We start from the raw sequence: 23,658 nt of genomic DNA, 5'->3' as shown, positions 1-23,658 counted from the left end.
TCTTTTATTTTCAATTCATGGTTCACACAGGCTCTGAGGTTGGCTTTCGTCCTTCAAAGCTTTTAATGGACAGGTACGTTGAAGCCCTATTTTATGGACTGTGAGAAATGGAATGCACTGGGAGCAGTGTGCAGACGTCTCCCTTTTATGAAAGGAGAAAGATATCAGCGATCCAGAGTGACCTCACCTATGTGGAATGCATCAATGACAGGGAACAAAGGTGGTTTCCTTCATAAGGAAATACAATCTGTTTCAGAAAGCCACTTCATTACTCTTGAATGACTTGGGGCTGCGTAGTCCACTAGGAACAATCCTTTCTTTAACCTCTATTTTATTAACAAAATTGTTTGTGATATCAGTCTCTGTTTAAACATTTTTTTAAGAATTGCATGTCCATTGAAAATAAAGTATGTATTGTTCAGATCACCTTTGATCAAAGGTGTTTGTGCCAAGTACATGGCTTTATCAGTTGGAGACTGAAAAAGATAGGTTGTGTCCCTACACTAACAAGGACTCCGGCATGCTGTCCAGAGACCTAAGAACCATGTGAGACATGGCACGTAAAGGCAATTAACTCCCTGTTCAGGCTGCACATAAGAGGGCCTGTATTCCACATTTTAGAGCATGCTGAGTCTTCCAGCTTATGAAATCTACCACAGTTTCCTTTTTCAAATAGTGATACCAGGGCAAAGCAAGTTCTTTGAGAACAGAATGAATTCATTCTTGGTTAAATCAGATGCAACAAACAGAACACAGAGTTGTTAAATTTTACTTCACTCTTTCTACATTATAGAACCCCTCTGTTACATATCCCTCCCTCCCCCCATAATATATCAAGAATTTACTTTCTGGAGTCAGATATACATTATTCCACAGGATCAGCTTTTTAAGTGTTTTCATGACCATTTATAAGTGATTTTGCTGTCAAACTAAAACTGCTACTATTTTATTCTAAAGCTACCCTTAGTTACAATCTAATTACTCCCAACTGTGTGGATTCTATTATCTAGTACATGGTTGCCAATAATTAGCAACTTTGTGTAACTACCAGATAACTCTCAACTGAAGAAAACATTTAAGTATCAAGCTGTAAATCAATTTTTTCCTCACTCTATCTTTAACCTACCTATTCTATTCTTGGGTTTAATATTGTGGTATTCTGATAATATTGCCATGAAATGGTGACCTTTCAGTTCAGGTACACAGAATAAATATGTACTGATGGACTGATTTTTTCATGAGCAAAACATAAGCACTTTTTTCATGCATCTTAAATTTCAACATATACCACTGAACATAAGGCATGTAAAATAAATCCTAAGCTGGCAGCAGCCCAGATGGGTTATAGCTTGGGGCAGTTTAGAGAAAGATGAGACACTAACTGTTAAAGATGAGTACCCTCTGCCCAAATACTGTCCTAACACCACTGAATGAGACACAGGGAAAAAACAAAAAAACAAGGGATTGCAGGGAGGGGATAAGAAATGTATATATCAGCTTAATGTAAAAAACAAACTTGCAGGCCGGCGCCGTGGCTTAACAGGCTAATCCTCCGCCTTGTGGCACCCGCACACGGGGTTCTAGTCTCGGTTGGGGCGCCGGATTCTATCCCAGTTGCCCCTCTTCCAGGCCAGCTCTCTGCTATGGCCAGGGAGTGCAGTGGAGGATGGCCCAAGTCCTTGGGCCCTGCACTCTCATGGGAGACCAGGAGAAGCACCTGGCTCCTGCCTTCGGATCAGCACGATGCACCGGCCGCAGCGGCCATTGGAGGGTGAACCAACGGCAAAAAGGAAGACCTTTCTCTCTGTCTGTCTGTCTCTCTCTCTCTCTCTCTCTCTCTCTCACTATCCACTCCGCCTGTCAAATAAAAACAAACAAAAAAACTTGCCATGGGAATGCTATGGGTCTATGAGTGAGGCCATCACTTCGGATGTCTGCATCTCATTTCAAGAGGGCTAGTTCTAGGGCTGCACTGTGGCCACCTGCAGTGCCGGCATTCCATATGGGCGCCAGTTCAAGTCCCACCTGTTCCACTTCTGATCCAGCTCTCTGCAATGGCCTGAGAAAACAGTGGAAGACAGCCCAAGTCCTTGGGCCCCTGCACCTGCAAGGGAGACCCAAAAGAAGCTCCTGGCCCCTGGCTTCAGATCGGGGCAGCTCTGGCTGTTGCAGCCATTTGGGAGTGAACCAGCATATGGAAGACCATTCTCCCTGTCTCTGCCTCTCGGTCACTCTGACTTTCAAATAAATAAATCTTTAAAAAAAAAAAGAGAGAGAGAAGAGAAGAGAAGAGAGGAGGGGAGGGGAGGGGAGAGAAAGAAAAGAAAAAGTGCTGGTTCAAGGCCCAGCTATTCCTCTTCTAACCTAATCTCCTGATAATGCAACATGGGAGGTGATGTGGGTATTTGGGGAGTTGAGAAGTAAACCAGTGGATATAAAATTGCTCGCGCTCTCTCTCTCTCTCTCATAGATGAAAATAAACATTAAGTAAACTTATCTGTCAGTCCAAGAGGCAAAGAAACGTAAAGAAACCTAGCAATATATACAAATCTGAATAAATATTCACAAAGAATTCCCACTCCTTCCAGAAAAGCTCTTCATTCACAGCATACCTAGAAATGATGGTGTGACACATTTCTAAAGTTACTAACATATTCCTTCCTAACATTTGGTTCCTTGAGATCTGCTATCCTCTTTAGTCCATAATGAAACATTAGGTAAATATACTGTTACTTATTTGTAGGTATGGAATATCTTACTCTCCAGAGAGAAGTTAGAATAATTCAGGTTATGTCCATGCACACTTTAAACTATGAGTACATTAATGATCATAGGGAATCAGCCTTGCAGGTACATGAACTGGAGAGTTCACAAGCCTTTGTCATGTTTCAAATCATAGCCAGCTGGCTTATGATATGAGAATTCAAAAGGATCCCTAAGGACTAATTTATTCTTCGAAATGCCCTTTTCTATCCTCTCCCCATTTCATCCTCAGGAATTTTAATTTAATTTTGCATGTACATGTTACCTCTCATGGGATTTAAAGTGCGAGGTGCTACTGCTAACCACACCATTACCTGTGCAGCCTACCATATACAGGATTACCCACTACAGGAATTACCTGGTATACAGATCACCTGCATCAAAGCAGAGATCTTAATGAAATTTAACACCATCATTCCAAAAGGAGGTTTGGTGCGAAGAAATCACAAAGTCTTTGGTAAAGGTCAAGATGCCAGTTGGATAACTAATTCCTAATAGATCTGTTTCATTTTCCTATGTCAGAATGATGTGCCTAGGGGACAGAAGATAACACATCACATATTTTAACTGTTACTGGGCTTGTGATTCAACTCAGCAGAACATTCTTGTAATAAACTAAGAAAATATGATTTTTAGACCACCATGGTGGGTGCAACACTAATGTTCTAAGGGCCACCCTCAAGAGAATTGTTATTCAATATCCAATTGCAATCAAGTTTCATGAGGATTTATCCAGCCTTTGGGTTATACTTCCTTTGCTAATTTAAATAATGGAAAAATGAATGTGATTTAGCTCACCAGAAATATACATGTGGGTAGGCACTCTCACTTATGCAGGTAAGAACATGTCCAAATGGACCTTGGGACTATGGAATGTGAGCACTTATCTATCAATGCCATCAAGACATTACTGAACTAAACATCCATTACTTTTTCCCCAGTTAAAAAAAAAAAAAAAAACAGAAAATAGGCACAAAACACAAAAGAGCTCCTGCACTCAAGTTCCTTATAACTTGGTAGAGGGGACAAAACTAAAACACAATGAATTAGAGCATAATTAAGTACCAAATAGGTACACAGGAGACCAAAAAGAAATATAAGTTACAGATGTGCTTAAGATCAAGCATCCATATAATGACATTCATTAAAGAAACAGCATTTGGACTGACATTTTTCAGTTCCCATTGATAGATGCAAATTGCTGACACTACCATAAGGATCACAGAAACAAACAAGAGACATTTAATTGGGATGGTAGTAAAAACTGACCAATAGGAGATGAGGGAAGCTTAGCTATCTGTTACAAGAGAAGAATCTGAGGTCTCAGCACGGTATGAATGAGCAATGGTGTGAGGTTTTTAAAGGTCCACACACCAGGATGTAAAAAGCAGCAGCATGCTCAGCAGAGCCACGTGATAACCCTTCCACAACACCAAGGAACTTTATTACCTCACTAAGAGCTCTTCTGGACCTGAACCCAAGCAAGATGAGGAGTTGGACAGCATCCAAAGGAAAGTGACTAAAATGATTAAAATGTTCGGAAATGGGTCCTAAGAGGACATGGAAAGGAAACGTGGTTATTTAGTCCAGATAAAAGATGGCTCCGGAGGAGGTCAGTGCTGCTCTAGCCGCCTGCAAGGTCAGGAAGAAGAGTGAACAAGGGAGCCCTTCTTTTCCATTAGGATGGGACCAGAGCAATGAGATTACAATGTAAGGACAGGGATCTGTATTTGATACAAGAGAACTTACTGGCTCAAAAGATTGCAAGGCACTGGACAAAGTTACTAACAAGTTTTTGAAAAGTCCTTAAGAGACTTCTAAAAAAACAGAAGATGACCATCTTTGCAAGTGTTCACTCAATGTCCTTTTCTACCCTTCAAAATCTGTATTTTCACTACACACAGAAGCTCCATTAAAAATACACACACACACACACACATAAACCTCTTGAAAGTTGAAATACTGCAAGGCTCTTCACTATCACTGCATTTCCAAAATGCATCACAGAAGTTACACATCTGTTTATATGTACGACTAGGACCATTTCTGGTTCCCATAAAAAAGACAATCAGTTGTTCTAGATATGAGATATAAAAATATTCAAAAAACATGGATAAACTGAAGAGTAGTATCTATTAAAGCAACATAATCTTAATGCTATGAAAGTGGGGGGAGGGATGGGCAATGATGGGAAGTGTAAACAAAAATCAGCCACAAAGAGATAGAACACACATACACTTGGCCCAAAAGAGGTGTTATAGCATCCGGGGGAAGGCATACAAAGTATCCCAACGTTGATAAAAACAAAACAAAACAAAAACACGCCTGGAACTGCACTACAAAGCAAACCTAGTTTTCCTTACAGTGAGTCTTAGGAATCTAAGTCTTTTCAATGCTGTGCTAAATAGAAAATTCAGTCAAAAGATCCACCTTTTAAATTATTTGAGCTATTATTTCCCCCCACACACACACACACACATACATACACACATCAAAAAAGGGAGGACGGAGAGCAGGGACAGAGGAGGACAGGGAGAAAGGGAAGAAAGGAAGGGAAGAAGGAAGGAAATGCAAACAGTCCCAGATGGCCCAATACATAATGAATTCTGCCACCCCGATGACTAATCAAAGGAGGAGAGAATAGGGAGAAGCACTAGAGAGAGCGTTGCCATCACCTTCCACCCCTGAGACCCAGAGAAACTGACTCAACAAGTGTCACACCATGGTCAGAGGTGAGACCAGGACTAAACCACACATTTCATATCAATTACAGTCACTACTTTATGAATACTTTGGCTATCTAAAGTTTTGGCTGTTTAAAACAGAACAAAATGTCCTGTGGCATTAAGATTATTCACATTAGTTAAACAAATTGCCAGACTACACACACAGAGTTTACTTTAGAACTGCAATATGGTATTAAAAATTCTTATTTCTAGAAAGACAAAGCTGAAGGTACTTATATTTATTGAACAGCTAGGTGCTGTGCACTTAAGATGCCTTGTATTGTGTAATCCTCACAGACTTGGAAAGCAGATCTTCACAGGGTTACAAATGAAGAAATTAAGCTATCAAAGTAACTTGCCCAAGAGCCGCAGAGATAACAGGAATACACAAGTTCTGCCTGGCGCTAAATCCACTGCCTTTTCTACTACCTTGTATTTTCTATCTAGCAGGAACCATAGAGAACACAAAAAGGAGCTTTCACAGTAAGAAGTCAATTCCTCTATATTTTCCCTGAAATTCTGGGGGAAAATTCTGTGTCCTTTATTATCTTCCCTGCTACAGTTGATGAAACTTACATCCTGGGTTCACTCACACTGTCCTCAGCTAAGGAAACCATATGATCCTATGTGTACCCAGTCAGTCCTGGTTAACTCCTGTTGGCTCTGCAAAAGTATCAATAGCATCCCTTTTCATTCACAAAAGTGCCCCTGAGTCACAGATAAATGACATGGTCACCTCACTTGAGGCCCTCACTACAACTCCCCACCCAAGTTTGCCTGACCCCAAAGAAGCTCAATTACCTGCTGCTGTGGTTGGAACGTGTCCCACAAATTCACGTGTTGGAAACTTAATCCCCAGTGCAACAGCAGTGGGAAGCAGGGCCTGATAAGAGGTGATTGGATTTCTGTCTTTATGAGAGTCGGGTAGTTATCCAAGGGCAAACTTAAAAAAGCGAATCCACTCAGGCTCTTTCTCCGGTGTGTGCTCACTGGCCCTTTCACCTTGCTGCCATGTAATAACATCACAGATGCTGATGCCGTTCCTTGGACTTCCCAGCCTCCAAAACTGTGTATTACCCAGTCTGCAAGTACTGTTACAGCAACAGAATGAAGACTAAGAGACCTGCCATCCCTCTCTTTCAATATAAATACCTGTCCATCAAAGCAAGGATTCTCAAGTCAGTTAACTGCGAACAGAGTGAATGTCCTTTTGGCCAAAGAGCACAACACTCTAATATGTGGACAATGTCTAACTCTAACCTCAGACAACGTGACAACTTCACATGAAATGAGGCAGAACAGGGGCAGGAGACCATCCTGGGTACACGAGGCCTCTCAAGCAAATCAGTCTCACTTGGCAGTTGGTCCTTAGGCTCCTAAAACTGCCCTTGCTTTTCTCTTTTTTATTTTTTAAATATTTATTTAATTTATTTGAAAGGCAGAGTTATGGGGTGGGGGGAATACAGAGAGGGAAGGAGAGATAGAAAGAGAGAGCTCCCATCCATTGGTTCACTCCCCAAATAGTCATGAACAGCTAGGGCTGGGCCAAGCTGAAGCCAGGAGCCAAGAGCTTCATCTGGGTTTCCCATTTGGGTAGCAAGGGCCCAAGGACTTGAACCATTTTTGCTGCTTTCCCAGGCACATCAGCAGGGAGCCGGATTGGAAGTGGAGCAGCCAGTACTGGAATAGGCACCCATATGAAACGCCAGCATTGTGGTCAGTGGCTTAACTTGTTATGCCACAACACTGGACCCCATCCTTGCTTTTCTGCTCTACTTCATCTATAAATGTACAGATCTAACAGTTCATCTGAAGCTTCCCAGGACAGAAACAGAGTGAGCTTCCAAGTGGACAGTAGAGATGGTTTCTTGTGCCTATGAATGTAAGAGGCATATGTTATTGCACCAAGCCATCCAGATACCTAACTCTGTTCTGAATTTTCAGTATCAAAGTTGGTCTCTTCTAGTGCAATTATTTTCAAAATTTCAGAGCTGCAAAGAAACTCAGGTATCAAGCAAGCCTGTTTTATGAAAGCAGAAGGTATGACCTAAAGAAAACATTGGCTCAAAATCAGAAAGCCAAGACTTAAAAACCAGTTCCCTTCCTTTTCCCCATCATACAGGAAACCTTAAGTTCCACACATCGTACATTGTCATGGCTCTTGTGTTGAGATCCAACACTCTTCTGGAGCTAGACTTGGACTTTCTTAGAATAGCTTATGTGTAAACACTTCAAGCTTCCAGGTGATGGTGTCTTCCAACCAACACTTCAGTTCCAGCAATATCACAGTCTTCATATAACAGTGTTAACACTTTCAACATTTCTAATATCCTGGGTTTGTTTTATAAAACTAAGTAGCAAACAGAAAAATAAAAAGTGCTAATATTAGTCTAATGAAGACAGCAATGAAAATAATTAGGCTGGGCTGGCATTGCAGCACAGCAGGTTAAGCTGCTGTTTGTGATGCCAGGATCCCATATTGGAGGTCTGGTTCAAGTCCCAGCTGCTCTGCTTCCAAGCCAGCTCCCTGCTAAGGCAGTAGAAGATGGCCCAAGTACTTGAGGCCTGTCACCTATGTGGGAGGCCAAGATGAGTTCTTGGTTCCTGGCTTCAGCTTGGCCCAGATCTGGCTGTTGTGGCCAGCTAGAGAGTGAACCAACAGATGAAAGCTCACTCTCTCTGTCTCTCTCTCTCTCTCTCTGCTACTCTGCCTTTCAAACAACTAAATCTTGGGGCTGGCATCATGGCATAGAGGGTAAAACCACCTCCTGTGACGTCACATCCCATATGGTGCCAGTTCTAGTCCAGAGGCTGCTCCATTTCCTATCCAGCTCCCTGCTAATATGCCTGGGAAAGCAGCAGACAATGGCCCAAGTACTTGGGCCCCTGTACCCACATGGGAGACCTGGAAGAAGCTCTTGGCTTCTGGCTTTGGACTGGCCCAGTTCTAGTCATCGTGGTCATTTGGATAGTGAATCAGCAGACTGAAGATATATTTCTCTGTCTTGCTCTCTCACTGTAACTCTTCCTTTCAAATAAATAAATAAATCTTCTAAAAATAATAACTAAATATTTTTTAAGGAAAATAATCAGGTCCACCAAAATTGCAAAAACCATTTAGGCTCATAATAAGCTCCTCAATGATGTTCAGCTATGTGGGAACATTAAAAACATGAAATCATTCATCAAAGATTGCACATAGAAAGCCGGCGCCGTGGCTCAATAGGCTAATTCTCCGCCTTGCGGCATCAGCACACCGGGTTCTAGTCCCGGTTGGGGCGCCAGATTCTGTCCCAGTTGCCCCTCTTCCAGGCCAGCTCTCTGCTATGGCCCGGGAGTGCAGTGGAGGATGGCCCAAGTCCTTGGGCCCTGCACCCCATGGGAGACCAGGAGAAGCACCTGGCTCCTGCCTTGGGATCAGCGCCGTGCGCCGGCCGCAGCGCGCTACCGCAGTGGCCATTGGAGGGTGAACCAACGGCAAAAAGGAAGACCTTTCTCTCTGTCTCTATCTCACTGTCCACTCTGCCTGTCCAAAAGAAAAAAAACTAGATTAAAAAAAAAAAAAAGATTGCACATAGGGGCTGGCGCCGTGGCTCACTTGGTTAATCCTCCGCCTATGGCGCCGGCATCCCATATGGGCGCCGGGTTCTAGTCCCGGTTGCTCCTCTTCCAGTCCAGCTCTCTACTGTGGCCCGGGAGGGCAGTGGAGGATGGGTCAAGTGTTTGGGCTCCTGCACCCGCATGGGAAACCAGGAGGAAGCACCTGGCTCCTGGCTTCAGATCGTCGTAGCTCTGGCCATAGTGGCCATTTGGGGGGTGAACCAATGTAAGGAAGACCTTTCTCTCTGTCTCTCTCACTGTCTAACTCTATCTGTCAAAAAAAAAAAAGATCGCACATAAAAACACAAGTCTAATATTGAAATGAAACAGATTATCCGTCACTTTGAATAATTGAGGAAATGAAAATGCAAGGTTTGAAATTTAATTTTATTATACATATTAATGTTTAATCTATATGCTTAATATTTTAAAGAATTTTAGAGTTCTTTAAAGATATTTTAAAACTAGGCAGTTTTATAATTAGTAATGTAAGAATATTTTTAACTCTATGAGAATTGAAGTTTCTTACATCTAAAAGCATTAGTACTCAAACATACTTCTGGTAACCTTACACAAATCATATCCTACGCTGGCATTCTTACTCTGTTGCTAATGTATTATTTGGGAGGTACCTTGCATAAATTGAAACTATTTAGGGAGCACCCTATAACAAACTGTACTTTTTTTTTTTTTACAAACTGTACTTTCAATTCTAATTCTTCATTGCCTAGGACCACTCGCAGCATTTTAAAATAGTGAAAATTCACTCCTGTTCATTCATTCCCAAATTATAAGCAGTGAAAATAACATTCAAAGTGACTTGTTTTCTTGCAAAAAAAAAAAAAATACTTTAAGGAATTTTTTTCCTTAGGCCAAGAGAAAAATGTTCAAACTTGACAGCTCATGCCTCTGTAATATATTTAATGTAACTTAAAAATTCATTTGCAAATCCTCCTACTGCTCATTTTTCCCATGTTTCACGATGCAAATAATCTACTACTTAACCAGTACTGTCAACCATCTGAAATGGCACCTCCATTCCCTTCCCAACTACCCCAAAAGAGCCCACTCGCACATCTATCTTTAAAATGGCTGTGTTTACAGTCACCCATATGTCACAATTCAGGAAGCAACTGCTACCATCCTCTTGACTAAGCATTGGCAGGCACATGCGCTGGAAATGATTTTGGAGCCACAAAAAGGGTGGCTGGGGCTCAGAATTTTTTTAAAAGTTACTACTTCCAGAAATCTCTGAAAATTTTTAAAAGGAGGGGGGGATAGTGGGAAACATCCATACGCTTTATGCTAAATGTTTTGGAAGGATGATCAGGTCCAAGTTCCACAGGGAGGGAGCTTCCTGGCCAAGCTTAGGATAATATTTCCATCCTAAGTATATCTCAGTGTACTTCTGGTGCTATGTAAATGAGGCTTATCTGGTATCTCTAAGTCCTCACTTTACTGTGTTGCTGTGTGTAATATTTCTATCACAAGCATATTTTACTCTACCACATATACAAGATCCCTACACTATTGCAGACCCTTATGGAGAATCTAGACACAGAGTGAGGCACAAAGTCATTTGCCTTTTGCTTTTAAAATAAAACGGACTTTTCACATGATGTCTTGGTTTTGCTTAAGCCATGTTCAGTAGCAGAGTGGAAAGGGTTTGGATTAATAAACAGAGTATCTGACTAGAAGGGGAAAAGCAGGCATTCTTCCATACAGAGGTGAGAGCTGAAGAACGAAGGTATGCAAAGGGGACCCAGGGACTCAGGGAATGCTGAGGGAGAGAGAACACAGACAACAGAAAAGCAGGCACAGGAACAGACTGCTGCTACACCCATGCCTCTGTTTTCATTCTCCTTCGTTGAGACCACAGGCTAACTATCAGGCAAAAAGAGCGATCTGGGAAAGCAACCTGGAAAAGCAATTCAAGGAAAGGAATGAAGTACAACAGAAATGCTGCCTTCCTTCTCCGCTTTATTGTACCATTTCACCCACTGTGGTCCTGTTAGCCACTAGGAAAGTGCAGACCATGTTTGCAGGGCAAAGCAATGCAAGCTGCTCTGAAGATAGGAAAAAGAACAAACTACAGAGGCTCCACCCCAGCTGCCGCAGAAACCATGAGTAAGGAGCTGGAGCCAAGAACAGGGCAGAGGTGGAACTTTTCAAAGAACAGCAGGGACCTTCAGCTACAGCAGCAGATTTTATCTCTTCCTCCTTTTCTAATTTTCTCCTTCCTTGCCCAATCAGCAACAGCATAATCATCTTTTCTTTCCTTCCTCAGTCATCTAAAGGAGAAATTAAAAAAAAAAAAAAAAGACTGGAGTCACAGTGATATAAATGGGGGAACAGGGAAAAAAACCCTCAGGGCTTACTGAACAGAACAGACCTTTATCAGGCTGCTTCTCACACAGAAGGGCCCAAAATAACTGAGCTCATGGCCCCATTTTGTGGCGCTCTGTATCCAAACACTACATCCATTTTATGGGCATTTCTTTTCAAATTACGTAGGTCTCATCATCCCCAAATACACTCCTTCATGAGGAAGACTGATAGTTATTACATCCACTTAAATAGCCTTTAAAATCTTAGGGGCAGCATCGTGGTGTAGAAGGTTAAACCACTGCCTGAAATGCCAGCATTCCATATGGGTGCCTGTGTCCCAGCTACTCCACTTCCAACCCAGCTCCCTGCTACTGTGCCTGGGAAGGCAGCGGAGGATGGCCCAAGTTCTTGGTCCTCTGCATCCATATAGGAGACCTGGATGAAGCTCCAGGCTCCTGGCTTCACCCTGGCACAGCCCTGGCCGTTGCAGTCGTTTGAGGAGTCAGTCAGTAGATGGAAGAGCTCTCTGTCTCTCCCTCTAATTCTGCCTTTCAGATAAATAAATCTTTTCTTTAAAGTATTCAAATTACTCCAATTCTTGCATTTCTCCACAAGATTATTTATTGGCTGTGCAACTGTTAGCCCTTTTTTTTTTTTTTTTTTTTTTTTTTTTGACAGGCAGAATGGATAGTGAGAGAGAGAGACAGAGAGAAATGTCTTCCTTTTTGCCATTGGTTCACCCTCCAATGGGTCCTCCACCTTGCGGCGCCGGCACACCGGGTTCTAGTCCCGGTTGGGGCACTGGATTCTATCCCGGTTGCCCCTCTTCTAGGCCAGCTCTCTGCTATGGCCCGGGAAGGCAGTGTTAGCCCTATTTTACAGATTACAGGGAACCAGCACACAAGAGGAGTTCAGCATATATAAGATACTGGGAGAATACACAGCTGGAGATCCCTAAAGTGGTCAACATTCACCTCACTCACTTGTTCACTCATTTATTCCACAAGCCTCTCTGAGTACATCTCCCAGACACCAAAGGGGTTCTGGAAAGTCAAAGATGAACCAAACTCACCCTAACTCCTCACCCCCTTTTCCCCAACCACCTTGCGTGGAGCGTAGGTCCTTAAAGGCTCTGTACCTCTGTGCTGAAGAAATGAAGCCAAGAGAACACTCAAGTCAGATGACATCAGTGTTGGCAGAGGCCATGACTTCTGACCTCCAAACCACACTCCTCCCATACACCAAGCTAAGGAAGGCCTGGTTTCCTGGCCCACTGTCACTACCAAGGAGCTTTATTTGTCTGCCTTTTGGGGTGGAGGGGAAGGGAACGGGTAGCAGGGACAGCGAAGAGAAAAACCTCCCCCAGCTACCACTGAGAAAAGCTTTGCCTACTGAAAGCAGCTTGAGAACCCAGGGAGAATGGTTGCCACTTTGATTAAAAAGACCCAGGGTGGAATCCTGTCTCCATCACTCACTAGCTATGAGGACTTGACAGCCATCCTTCCTATATCCAGAACATGAAAATAATAATGCTTAATATTTCCTACCACATCATTATGAACACATATGGAAAGCTGTCCAAGTCCTATCTTTAGACAAAAAAACCTCAAATTGCAGAAGAGCATGTTTAATATGATCCCATTTCTTTCTTTTCTTTTCTGGAAGAAAACACACACACACACCAAAATCCTCTTCTCAGTGGTCACCCCTGGGGATTATGAAGAGATTGGAAGCCTTAATTTTCTTCATTATATCCTTTCCTGGTATCAGATTTCTTACCATGAGCATGTATACTTTTAATTTTAGAAACAGAAAAATACTATAGTCATTTAAATAAAAAGTATGATCAGTCAATGAGTGGCACATTTATAGTATGTGCACTTTTCTGTATGTATATTATAGACCAACAGTTTCTTATTTTACTTAAGACAGATCTATTTTACTTAAGACAGATCTATATTCTCAGACATGAAAAGTTTTCAGATATATTAAATGAACCAGTAAGTCATTTAATATATGAACTTCTATTTCTATTAAAAAACAAAAACTATATGCACAGCTAACTAAATATATATGAAAAGACCTGGAAGAATATATACACATCTGATAACACATTTTTTAAAATAAATTTTTATTTATAAAAGGTGAACAAATTTCATATACACAGATTTAGGACCACAGTGATATTTCCCACCGTACTCTCCCTCCTGCCCACACTCCCACCCTTTCTCCTCTTTCCTGATTCTTTAATTTTTATAATGACATACTTTCAGTTTATTTTATAATCATAAGGTTAACCCTCTACTAAGTAAAGAATTCAACAAATAATAAGAAAAACACTGTTGCTCAACAGTAGAGAGAAGGGCTGTAATCAACTCTCAAAATGTCTATTTCACTCCTATACATTATATTTTTTTGTACTCTATTAGTTACAACACATCAGGGAAACATATGATAACTGCCTTTTTAGGACTGGCTTATTTCACTAAGTATAATGGTTTCCAGTTGCATACATTTTTTTGCAAAAAATAGGATTTCATTCTTTTTTATGGCTGTGTAGTATTTCATAGTGTGTGTGTGTGTGTGTATATGTATCTCCTTTTCTTTATCCAGTCATTGGTTGATGGATATCTGGTTTGATTCCATATCTAAGCTATTATGAATTCAGCTGCAATAAACATGGGGGTACAGAAAGCTCTTTCATATGCTGATTTCATTTCTTTTGGGTAAATTCCCAGGAATGGGATGGCTGAGTCATATGGTATATCTATTTTCAGATTTCTGAGATATCTCCATACTATCTTCCACAATGGCTGTACTAGCTTACATTCCCACCAACAGTGTATTATGATACCTTTTTCCCTACATCCTCACCAGCATTTATTATAACAACATACTTCTATACTGTTGAATTTTTTTATACTCAGAATATTTTATGTACTCATTTTGAAATCTATATTCTTTTTCATTTTTAAAATACTTCACCCTAGAACCAACGGCAAAAAGGAAGCCCTTTCTCTCTATCTCTCTCTCTCACTGTCCACTCTGCCTGTCAAAAAACAAAAAAAAAAAAAAAAAAGAAAAAAAAATACTTCACCCTAGAGATTTACATGACAATGGTTACATGATACTTTACCTGATATAAAATAATTAAGCGGTTCTGTTTTAAAATTACCAATTAGCATACACCCCAGATTCCTTTCGCCCTCCTCCCTCTTCCAGATTGCAGAGCCCCACTGAGGAACAAAGGAAAAGTCAGCGAAGGGGCACACATGAGGCCTGGAGCATGGGTCAAGGAGAAAACGATGAAAAATGAAACAAAGTGAGAAAGTGATAAAAATAAGAGCTCAAGAATGTCTGCATTAAACATCGTTGGGGGCAGGGACATCTTTTCTGCTTCAACTCAGGCATTATGAGACATCAAAACACTCCCCTCATCCAAACTATCACATCAAACATCTTGTGTATGTCTACTATGAGTTAATACAGACCCTCCTCCCCAGCTCTGCAGAGACACCAATTCTTTTGACAATCAGTGTTCGCACTGAACCTTCCACACCAGGGGAGCAAGCAAATCCTGACTGCCCTAATTCATACCTAACCCAGGGACCACTCAACACAAACCTCATGATAGAGATTCATTCTTTCTTTTATCCAAAATGCACATCACTTCTTATCTGTACCACTAGTTTGGCCCTGAACCCCATGGTTCTTGATGCCTCAAATTTGTGGGCTCATCTTATGTCCTTGTTCCAGTGGCTTGCTTGGTTCACACTCAACTGTGTCAGTTCTTTCTAGCAGCCATGCCCCCATCTGCTGTAGGTCAAGGTCTTCTGAACATTCCTCCCCTACCCAGTATCATTCACCTAACTAATACCATTTCACCCTTAAGATCTCAGCTCAAATTCCTCTTTCTCAAGGAAGGTTTTGAGGAACACACACACACACATCACAAACAAACTTGCCCTCATACTAATCACAGGTCCTTATACCCTCTCCCCTAGCTCTCTGTCATTGAATTTATCTGTTATTGAATTTATCAAATTTAATTACATACCTATACTGTTATTATTTTATTAATGTGTCTCTCCCATGAGACTAATCACATAACTCAAAGGTTCATAAATGGAATCTGTATCTGGTTCACGCATCATTATCTATCCAGCAGTTACTGTGGTAATCATACCCTACTAAGTGCTTAATAAACACTTGTTAAACAAATAAAATATAAACAGTTAAACAATAAAATATAAATCAGTGATCATGTAGCCTATTTTTGAATAAATTCACTTTGATGTGAAGTGGTGTGAAATCATTAAGTAATGATATCTAGACAGACAGATCTGTGTAGATATATAAGCAGAGTAGATCTTAAATCAATGGAACTACACATTAATAGCAGAAAATTAATTATTCTGTTAGGTCACAACACTACAGGAACCATTTAAATCTGTCTTCTAATGTATCATCCACAGGTACATATTTTAATCCATTGAAAGAGGTATCTGTGGCCTCCCTCTCCTTGTAGTTCATTCCACTGCTTGATTTTGGCCTGAAACCAACAGAAGATTTTTTACTTGAGGTAAAAAACGGAAGGATCCCATGGTGACTCCAACACTCTTTCCTTTTTTCCTTCCTATTACGCGGGAAACGCTGCAATTCTGGGAACAAGATGTGTGTCACATGTTGGAAATGTTCGAATCTGCGGAGAACATTCACTCTGCCTCAGCTAAATCCATGAGGAAGCCACATGGTCACAATCTAATGTAACATCGAACGTACTAATAAACTGGAGCAACATTCCACATGTTATCACTTTCAGCTTTGCACAACATGTGGAAACAGGCTCACTGCACCACTTGGTTGTGTCAGAACATGGAAGGGAGTAAGATACATGTTTGGGATTTATTACAGTCACTCACCTCAGGGTAGTGGCCAAGGGAGTACATTACATCCTCTGTGTGGCTGTCTGTTACAATTTTATTTGTTTTACTTTCAAAAGGGTTCTTTTCTACAGATTATTTCTCTTTTAAGTAGTTGGGTAATCTGTGTGGTTCTAATTGTTGTGAATGCTTGAAAGCAAAAGGTACTAGTAACTCCTCCCATCAAAGCAGCAGGCTTATCCCCACTTTTATCTACCTCAACTGTTTTAACCCAATTATAAAGCTCAAGTACAGTTGAGCTTCTTGGCAAGTAATTTTCCTCATGCTAAAGAAGAAACAAAGTAATTAAACAAAATTAATTTAAGTATGCCAGAAAAATAATACTAATGTGATTGATATTGCCAAATCATTTATCTAAGAAAAGTAAAGTTCAATTTTAGGTATCTAGCAGTTCAGTGGCATTATACAGTAATTTTCAGAAAGAAAAAAAAAAAACTTAAAATTCAAAGGATATTAAGTTGAACGCTTTAGCTGCTCCTTAAATTTCTTTTTATCGGCGATCCAACATTCAATGCATTCCTCACAACAGGTAAGGTTATGTGTCAACAACTGAATTACTCCTCTTCATAGCCAGAAGCTATGCTTTCCCTGCTCTAATTCACAGGGAAACAAGGCCTCTTGCAGGATGCAAATCGACCCCTTCATTAAGCTGAGCAGATCTGGGTTAGGTGTCTCAGAAATTATCAGCCTGATCATTGGTTCTGAGGTTAAAATATTCATGAATCCATATATATTAACCAAGTCACCATTAAACTCCATTAAATAAAAGGAGACGTAAAAAAAACCACTGTAAGCAGATAAATTTCACCACACGTGGGCTCCAAATAAGAAAGGAAAACCCCCTAAAGTTCTCACCATCTTTAAAAAAATTAATTATGAATCAAAAGAAACATGAGAGCCTACTGAGGAAACTGTCTTCTGGGATCCACAGTTTTCAAGTGATTAAAATGCTTTACATACTTTACATCTAGTGATGTAAATACATTATATCATTTGTAAAAAAATGAGCTTCAAAAGGAGGAAACCACTGTTACAGCTGTCTCACACATCTGGGGATTTCTATCGTCTAATGCCATCCCAGTGTGCAGTTCCTACATCAAGTAAAAATAAATTTTGAATGTTGACGGAATATTTGACAAAAATTCCCATACAGATTAACCATTCTTTACAAAGAGATTTTACCTATTTAACCAATTAGGAAAATTGCTGGGGCTGGTGCTCTGGCATAGCGGGTAAAGCCACTGCCTGTAGTGCCAGCATCCCATATGGGCGCTGGTTCGAGTCCCAGCTGCTTCACTTCCAATCCCGCTCTCTGTTGTGACCTGGGAAAGCAGTGGAAGATGGCCCAAGACCTCGGGCCCTCCGTACCCTTGTGAGAGACCTGGAAGAAGCTCCTGGCTCCTGGCTTCGGATCGGCGCAGCTGAGGCTGTTGCAGCTATATGGGGAGTGAAACAACGAATGGAAGGTCTCTCTTTCTTTCCCTCCCACCTTCCTTCCCTCCCTCTCTCTCAGCTTCTGCCTCTCTGTAATTCTGCCTTGCAAATAAATATTTTTTAAGAAAAGAAAAAAATTGCTTCTTCCAACAAAAATGGAATTGTTTCAATTAGCTGACATCCATGACTATTTTATTTTTACATAAAAGAGAAAAGTACATTTTATCAGGAAACCATCATTCACAACATAATTTATATTTCTTTGGAATACCTTCTGAAAATTTAAGTAGTGGTAACTGAACATTTAGCTTCACTTAAAATTATTTCAGCCCAAAGCCCAAGAAAAATCATTTTGATGAAAATACTTTGTTTCACTTCCTGTAAAGCCCAACATAAAGCTAGATGCTTCAGCTTAGTGGTAAGTGCCCTTTTGTTGCCATGGCAACGAAGCTCTGCTACCTGTGGCCATGATTTGTTAAGAATTCCTCCAACCAGTAAATTTTGTGCTGTGCATTCATAAAACCAATAGAATGACTCTAAGCAATGTAAAGAGGAAGGCTTGTTTTCCTACTGATGATTTATATGTACATATACTCACCACATACGTACACATAGGGACACACACATACACAGCAACTACCACTCCCAACTGCACCAAAAGGGTGAAACCATACCAGATTTCCATTTTTAAATCGTCACAAAAATATTGCCGTATTTTTTAGATTTCATTTAATAATGGTTACCTGTTTCCCAAAGTGTATCTTAAAAGATAACAGACACTATCTGGAGAGAATTTTATCAGCAAGAAAATTTATTGTTCATCTCCAATCTCATTCCACCATGACAAAAAGAAAGCTCCAGAGATATAATCTCCTATCTGGTAAAGAAAGTGTGGCTTCTTATGCAATAAGCTGATTTAGAAAACATCAAGCCAAAGAATAAACAAAGAATGTGGACACCAAATTGCCTCTGCAGGCTACTCACCCTCACTGGGGGACTCCAGGCTTGCACCCGAGGCTGCTGTCCACCCTGGGAACTCTGCAGATCTTTTGAGCTACAATTACCCACCGTGCTGCCCTGGGCCCTTAACGCATTTGTGCAGTTGGTCCCACTGCCCCCACTAGGGCCAGGTTTCCAAGGCCTCTGCTTGATGCCATCCAGGAGTCTGACCAGCAGGATGTTACTGGGAAGCTCCTCCACACCCGAGCCAACAAGAGTCCTGCACTCGGGACATCTCAGTTCATTCCGGGAACCTACAATCCCCAGCAGACATCGTTTGCAAAACGTGTGCTGGCAAGGCAAAACCTTTGCAGAAGCATCAAGGCGCTCTAGACACACAGGGCACTCCAAAAGATCCAACAAGGCAGATTCATCCATCTTTTATCTATTTGACTGACAGAAAAGCTTCAGGAACGTTCATAATCGTGTGCATCCCTTAACATGATTCATGTAACATCCATTTCAGACTTTGCTCTAGAGTCATGGGGAGAGAGCAGAAAAAGAGAAAATCAGTGCTGTTATCTGGGGGAAAAGTTCACAGAGAAGCCACGAGCTGAAAAGTACACAGCAGTGCTTCCTCTGCATGGTGCAGTTTTGCTTTTGGATGTGGTTCCTCAACTACAAAGTCAATGAAAACAAAATGGGCCTTTTAAACAATTCAGAATTAATCCCTAAAGATACAGAGGAGTTTGCTGTGCAGAACAGCTATCAAGCATTATACAGGATCCTTGCAATAAACAGGATTTATGAAGTGCAATTAAGAACATAATTTCTTCAGCTCTGAAAATGATATTAAGTCTTCAACTCATAGAAGAAGCTGAACAGAAGCAATCAAAAGTTTCCTCTGCCTGAAATTGCTTTTAAATCCGAGGAAGTTCCCAATTTTTAAGTCACTTTGGCATCTTAGAAACCACGCTTCATGTGATCTTTGTGGTAAATGACCCCAATATTAAATACATATGTTTCTTCGATGCTCTTAAAAATACAACTACTTAATCTTGCCCAACCAGAAAGAGCTGAAGGTTGACAATTCTAAGGACACAACTAGAGACTTGCTGGAAAGCAGCTAAAATGCACATAAAAGCACCCTTCAGAGCAGTGGTGGACGGATTTCTGAACGGCCTGTTCTAATCCCATTCAGAAAATCTGGCCAAACTGCCACCAAAAGAATTTGACAATGGAATGCTGGACTGAAAACTGTGAGCATAATAAGAAAATGGGGCCATTCAGGAAAAAGCATTTAAACCTGTTACTGTGCCGCTCTTTCCCCCAGCCACCAAAATAAATGTAAAACGTGAATACCCAGGAGAAAGGGGGTAAAAAGATTTGGATGGAAGCATTAACAGCTGTTCTTGACAAAGTGAGGCCGGGAGGGAGCTACAGGGCTGCGCCTCCCTCCCACGCTGCACGCACAGGTACTGCCCGAGCCCGCCGCAGACACACCCCGGAGCCAGGTGTCGCCAGCGCCCCGGCAGGGGCGGACTTGGGCTGGGGCTGCGGCCCGGGCCGTCGCGGAGCGGGGCTCTCCGAAGAGTCAGCCCCACCTCCGCCTCCCTTCAGGTCAAGCCGGGGACAAAAATCCCACCCCACCCCACCCCCCACGACTGCTGGAAGTTTTCAAGGACTTAAAAATAAATGCGCGGCCTTAAGTTGCGAAACTCAGCCCTACAAAGTACCACGGAGAAACAGATCTGTAACCCCGCAGAGATGAGGCGAGCGTCCCCAGGGAGATCGAGCCATCCGGGAAGCTGGGGGTGCTGGGCTGCGCCCCCGGGAGACCGCGGCACCGAGCCCAGGCTGCTTCCTGCCGGGAGAAGGCAGCGAGGCCGCGGGTTCCGTGGCCGCAGGTCCGGGCTCCTGGCCCACGGGGACCCCGAAGGTGAGGGGACAGAGCCTGACCAGTGCCGGGGAGCGAGGACGCCCAGACCACCGTCCCCTCCGCAGCGACCCGCAGAGAGGGTCCGCCGGCGCCGCGTCCCCGCCAGCCCCGCGCCCGCCGCGCGCCCTACCTCGCGCCTCGGCTCCTCCTCTTTGTTCGCAGCCCCGCAGCGGCGGCGGCGGCCGATGCAGATGCGGCCCCGCCGCGCCCGCCGCTCGCAGTGTCTCTGACGCCGCGGTGGCACCGGGAGCCTCCTCTCTGCTGCCCCCCTCGCGCGCGCACACACCACGCCGCCGCCGCCGCCGCCGCCGCCTCCCACTTTCCCAGCCAGGGAGGCGGAGGAGGAGGAGGAGGAGGAGGTAGTGGAGGAGGAGGCCGAGCCGCAGCCGGCGCCCCGGGCGCAAGGGGGCGGCCCCGCGCCACAGCGCCTCCCCCCGGAGCGGGCGCCGCGCCGGCCTCCGGCCGCTGAGGTACCTGCGCGCCGGACCCCGCGGGCTCCAGGGCCGGGGTAGGGGCAGTGGCCTTAGGGAGAGCCGGGAGTCGGGGAAGCGAGGACCCCAGGGGGCAGCGAGGAGGAAGGGTTTGGGACAGACGCCTTTTCCCTGAGGGAAAAAAAAAAATGGAGCTGCCGAGGGAAGGAAGGAGGCGGCGGGAGTGGCGGCTGAGTGAAGATGGAAGGAGCCACGGGGCATGGACTGGCTGCGTTATCCTCCTGCCCAGCGGCGCCGGGCCACCCGGGACGGACCGTCCTCTGGGCGAGAGCGGCTGCGGCGTAGGAAAGGCTGGGTTCGGGGGGCGGGTGGGAGCCACCCTGGCGAGAACCGGTCCCATTTCCCTCTGCGTCTGCTCGTCGGGCCCCGGATACTTGCTTGGTGCAGCAAGGGCAAAATGTTACCCCTCAGCTCCCGGCGAGGCGAGGCGAGGCGAGGCGAGGCTCGTGGAGTCGGTGGGGACAGCCCGAGGACAGCTGTCCAGCCGCCGGGCCCCCGTCTCGTGCCCCGGGACGCGAAGCAGAGCCAGCCTGGAGGATCACTGGCCCGAACGGTCACAACCAGAGGGGAGAACACTCGTGTGGGTTTAAAACCCAGCCTTGGGAGGCTCTGCTATACCTGCCCTTTAGGGGAGCATTCAAAGTGGCACCTCCGGCGAGCTGGCACCGTGGGGCTAGCTGAGGGGCACCTCTTTCATCTGCGCCTGGGAGGCCTCCGTCGGCATGGTCGCTGTAACCTTTGTTTTCGTTGCTCCAGGCACACACCTGTAAACTCCGAAGAGTTTGGAAAAACGTGTTGTCCACAGGTGTTAGGGTTTGTTTTTCAGACTCAATTCAGAGAGAAAGCAAGTCAAAGGTGTCGTTGATCTCAAAGTTGTTATTTTATTTGCATTTTCTGTTAACCAACTTAAAAAGTATCCCAAATATCCGTTTTCAAATGTGAGCATAAACTAGATGAGGACCAGGAGACGAAGGTATAGAGACAGACTGTGCAAGAAATCCCCGAGAGGCCACCAACCAGGCTGACAGTTTGAGGAAGAATCAGATTATCCTCTCGTCTCCTCCAGGGCCACAGCTAAACCATTCAAGACAAATGAGGACCCTGTAAGTAAGAAAAAATTGTAACAACTCAAAAATTATCCTCTCTAGGAGCCAGGCACTCTGCAAAACATTTTCCATGTATTAATTCAGTTCTCACAGCCATCTTCCATGTCATCCTTCCTCAGCTTTGTTCTAAGTAGATTAATATGCTGAGAGTCATACAGTGTGAACACCAAAAATAACAGCCCACTTCTCCCTCCATTGGAAATGAGTAAGTGTACATGAATTTGAGCTGAGAAAGACAAGAGAGGACTGAATGGGATGGAGAATTCGTAATCCAATCATCTGTAAACAAGGCATTCTGAAAGTGATTGCTTAGGCCATACAGTTCTGCAGCTGAAACTGCAGGTGAAGAGGAGGCTACCTGGAAAGTTAGTGAACAGATAAGGATTCAGGATTCCTATATTCACTTTACAGTCATTAAGACTGAAGCTCAACTAGATTAACTTCCTTCCCCAGGCCATAAAATAAATAATGTCGAACCATGAGTCAGCCTTAACTCTTTGGATTCCTCGTCCAGTTTTCTTTCTGCCGAACTAAAGCCCTATCTTTTGCACATCACCACCATATCCCCTACCCCAGGCAAAATTGAGGACAGCATGCCTGTTCCCTAGAGAAAGAAGAAATTTAAGCATATATTACTCTGGAATGAAAGGGCGAATTTTGTTCTTATTTTGTTTTCTGTTTCTTTATTAGAGAGAACAGAACATAATTTCAGAGTTAGCTCTTGAAGCTCTAGACAAGAAAACCAGGAGTCACACTATTTTCAAAGATTGGAAGACAATGTGTCCTGAGACTGCGCTGATCAAAGTCGCCAGCACACACATCCCATGCGTATTACAGTTCTTTGAACACCCCAGGTGCATGTTCACAATATTGTTTAGAATGCAATTATGTTATTAGCTTTAGTTACTCCTGCCAGAAAATAAAGTCTTGGCTAAGTTGCTTAAACTACTTGAGTCTTTTTCTGTCCATCAAACAGTGAAAAAAAAAAAAAAAACAAAAAAAAAACAACTTTTCTTAGAGTATCATTGGACCATTAGATGAGACAATGTGCTGGCTCTTTGTAATCTGTGCTTTTCTTTTAAAGGAACATATCATTGTTATCATTATCTACCACAATCTCTCTGGCAGTTAAACCAGGCAAAATATTTTTTTCCCAGGATCTTAAAAGTATTAGACAATACTAGTAATTGCAAAATCCTGTCAAGGGGATACTGTAGGGGAAGGGACAGTTTGGGAAAGAGAAATATGTTCCTTTTTTATTTCTGGGAACTGAACATGAAGGAAAGAATATAGAAGCCAACGCTGTGGCTCACTAGGCTAACCCTCCGCCAGCGGCACCAGCACCCCAGGTTCTAGTCCCGGTTGGGATGCCGGATTCTGTCCCAATTA

At 43.1% G+C, this 23,658-nt stretch overlaps 1 protein-coding gene across 2 annotated transcripts in view; it reads right to left on the bottom strand.

The window, feature by feature from the left end:
• The window catches only part of SH3RF1 (SH3 domain containing ring finger 1), a 199,986-nt gene extending 179,100 nt beyond the window's left edge, over positions 1 to 20,886 (bottom strand). For both annotated transcript variants that reach the window (XM_062213278.1, XM_062213279.1), the window contains exons 1-2: positions 20,803 to 20,886; positions 18,779 to 19,267 (exon numbers count right to left, since the gene is read on the bottom strand). In XM_062213278.1, coding sequence (XP_062069262.1) covers positions 18,779 to 19,171 — 393 coding nt within the window. In that variant the 5' untranslated portion in view covers positions 19,172 to 19,267; positions 20,803 to 20,886. The remainder of the gene's footprint in view (positions 1 to 18,778; positions 19,268 to 20,802) is intronic.
• Positions 20,887 to 23,658: the final 2,772 nt, after the last annotated feature.

Source organism: Lepus europaeus, chromosome 16 (genome assembly GCF_033115175.1).
Source record: "Lepus europaeus isolate LE1 chromosome 16, mLepTim1.pri, whole genome shotgun sequence".
NCBI lineage: Eukaryota > Metazoa > Chordata > Mammalia > Lagomorpha > Leporidae > Lepus > Lepus europaeus.
Note: the sequence above shows the minus strand (reverse complement) of the source record. Positions and strands in the feature narration are given on the sequence as shown.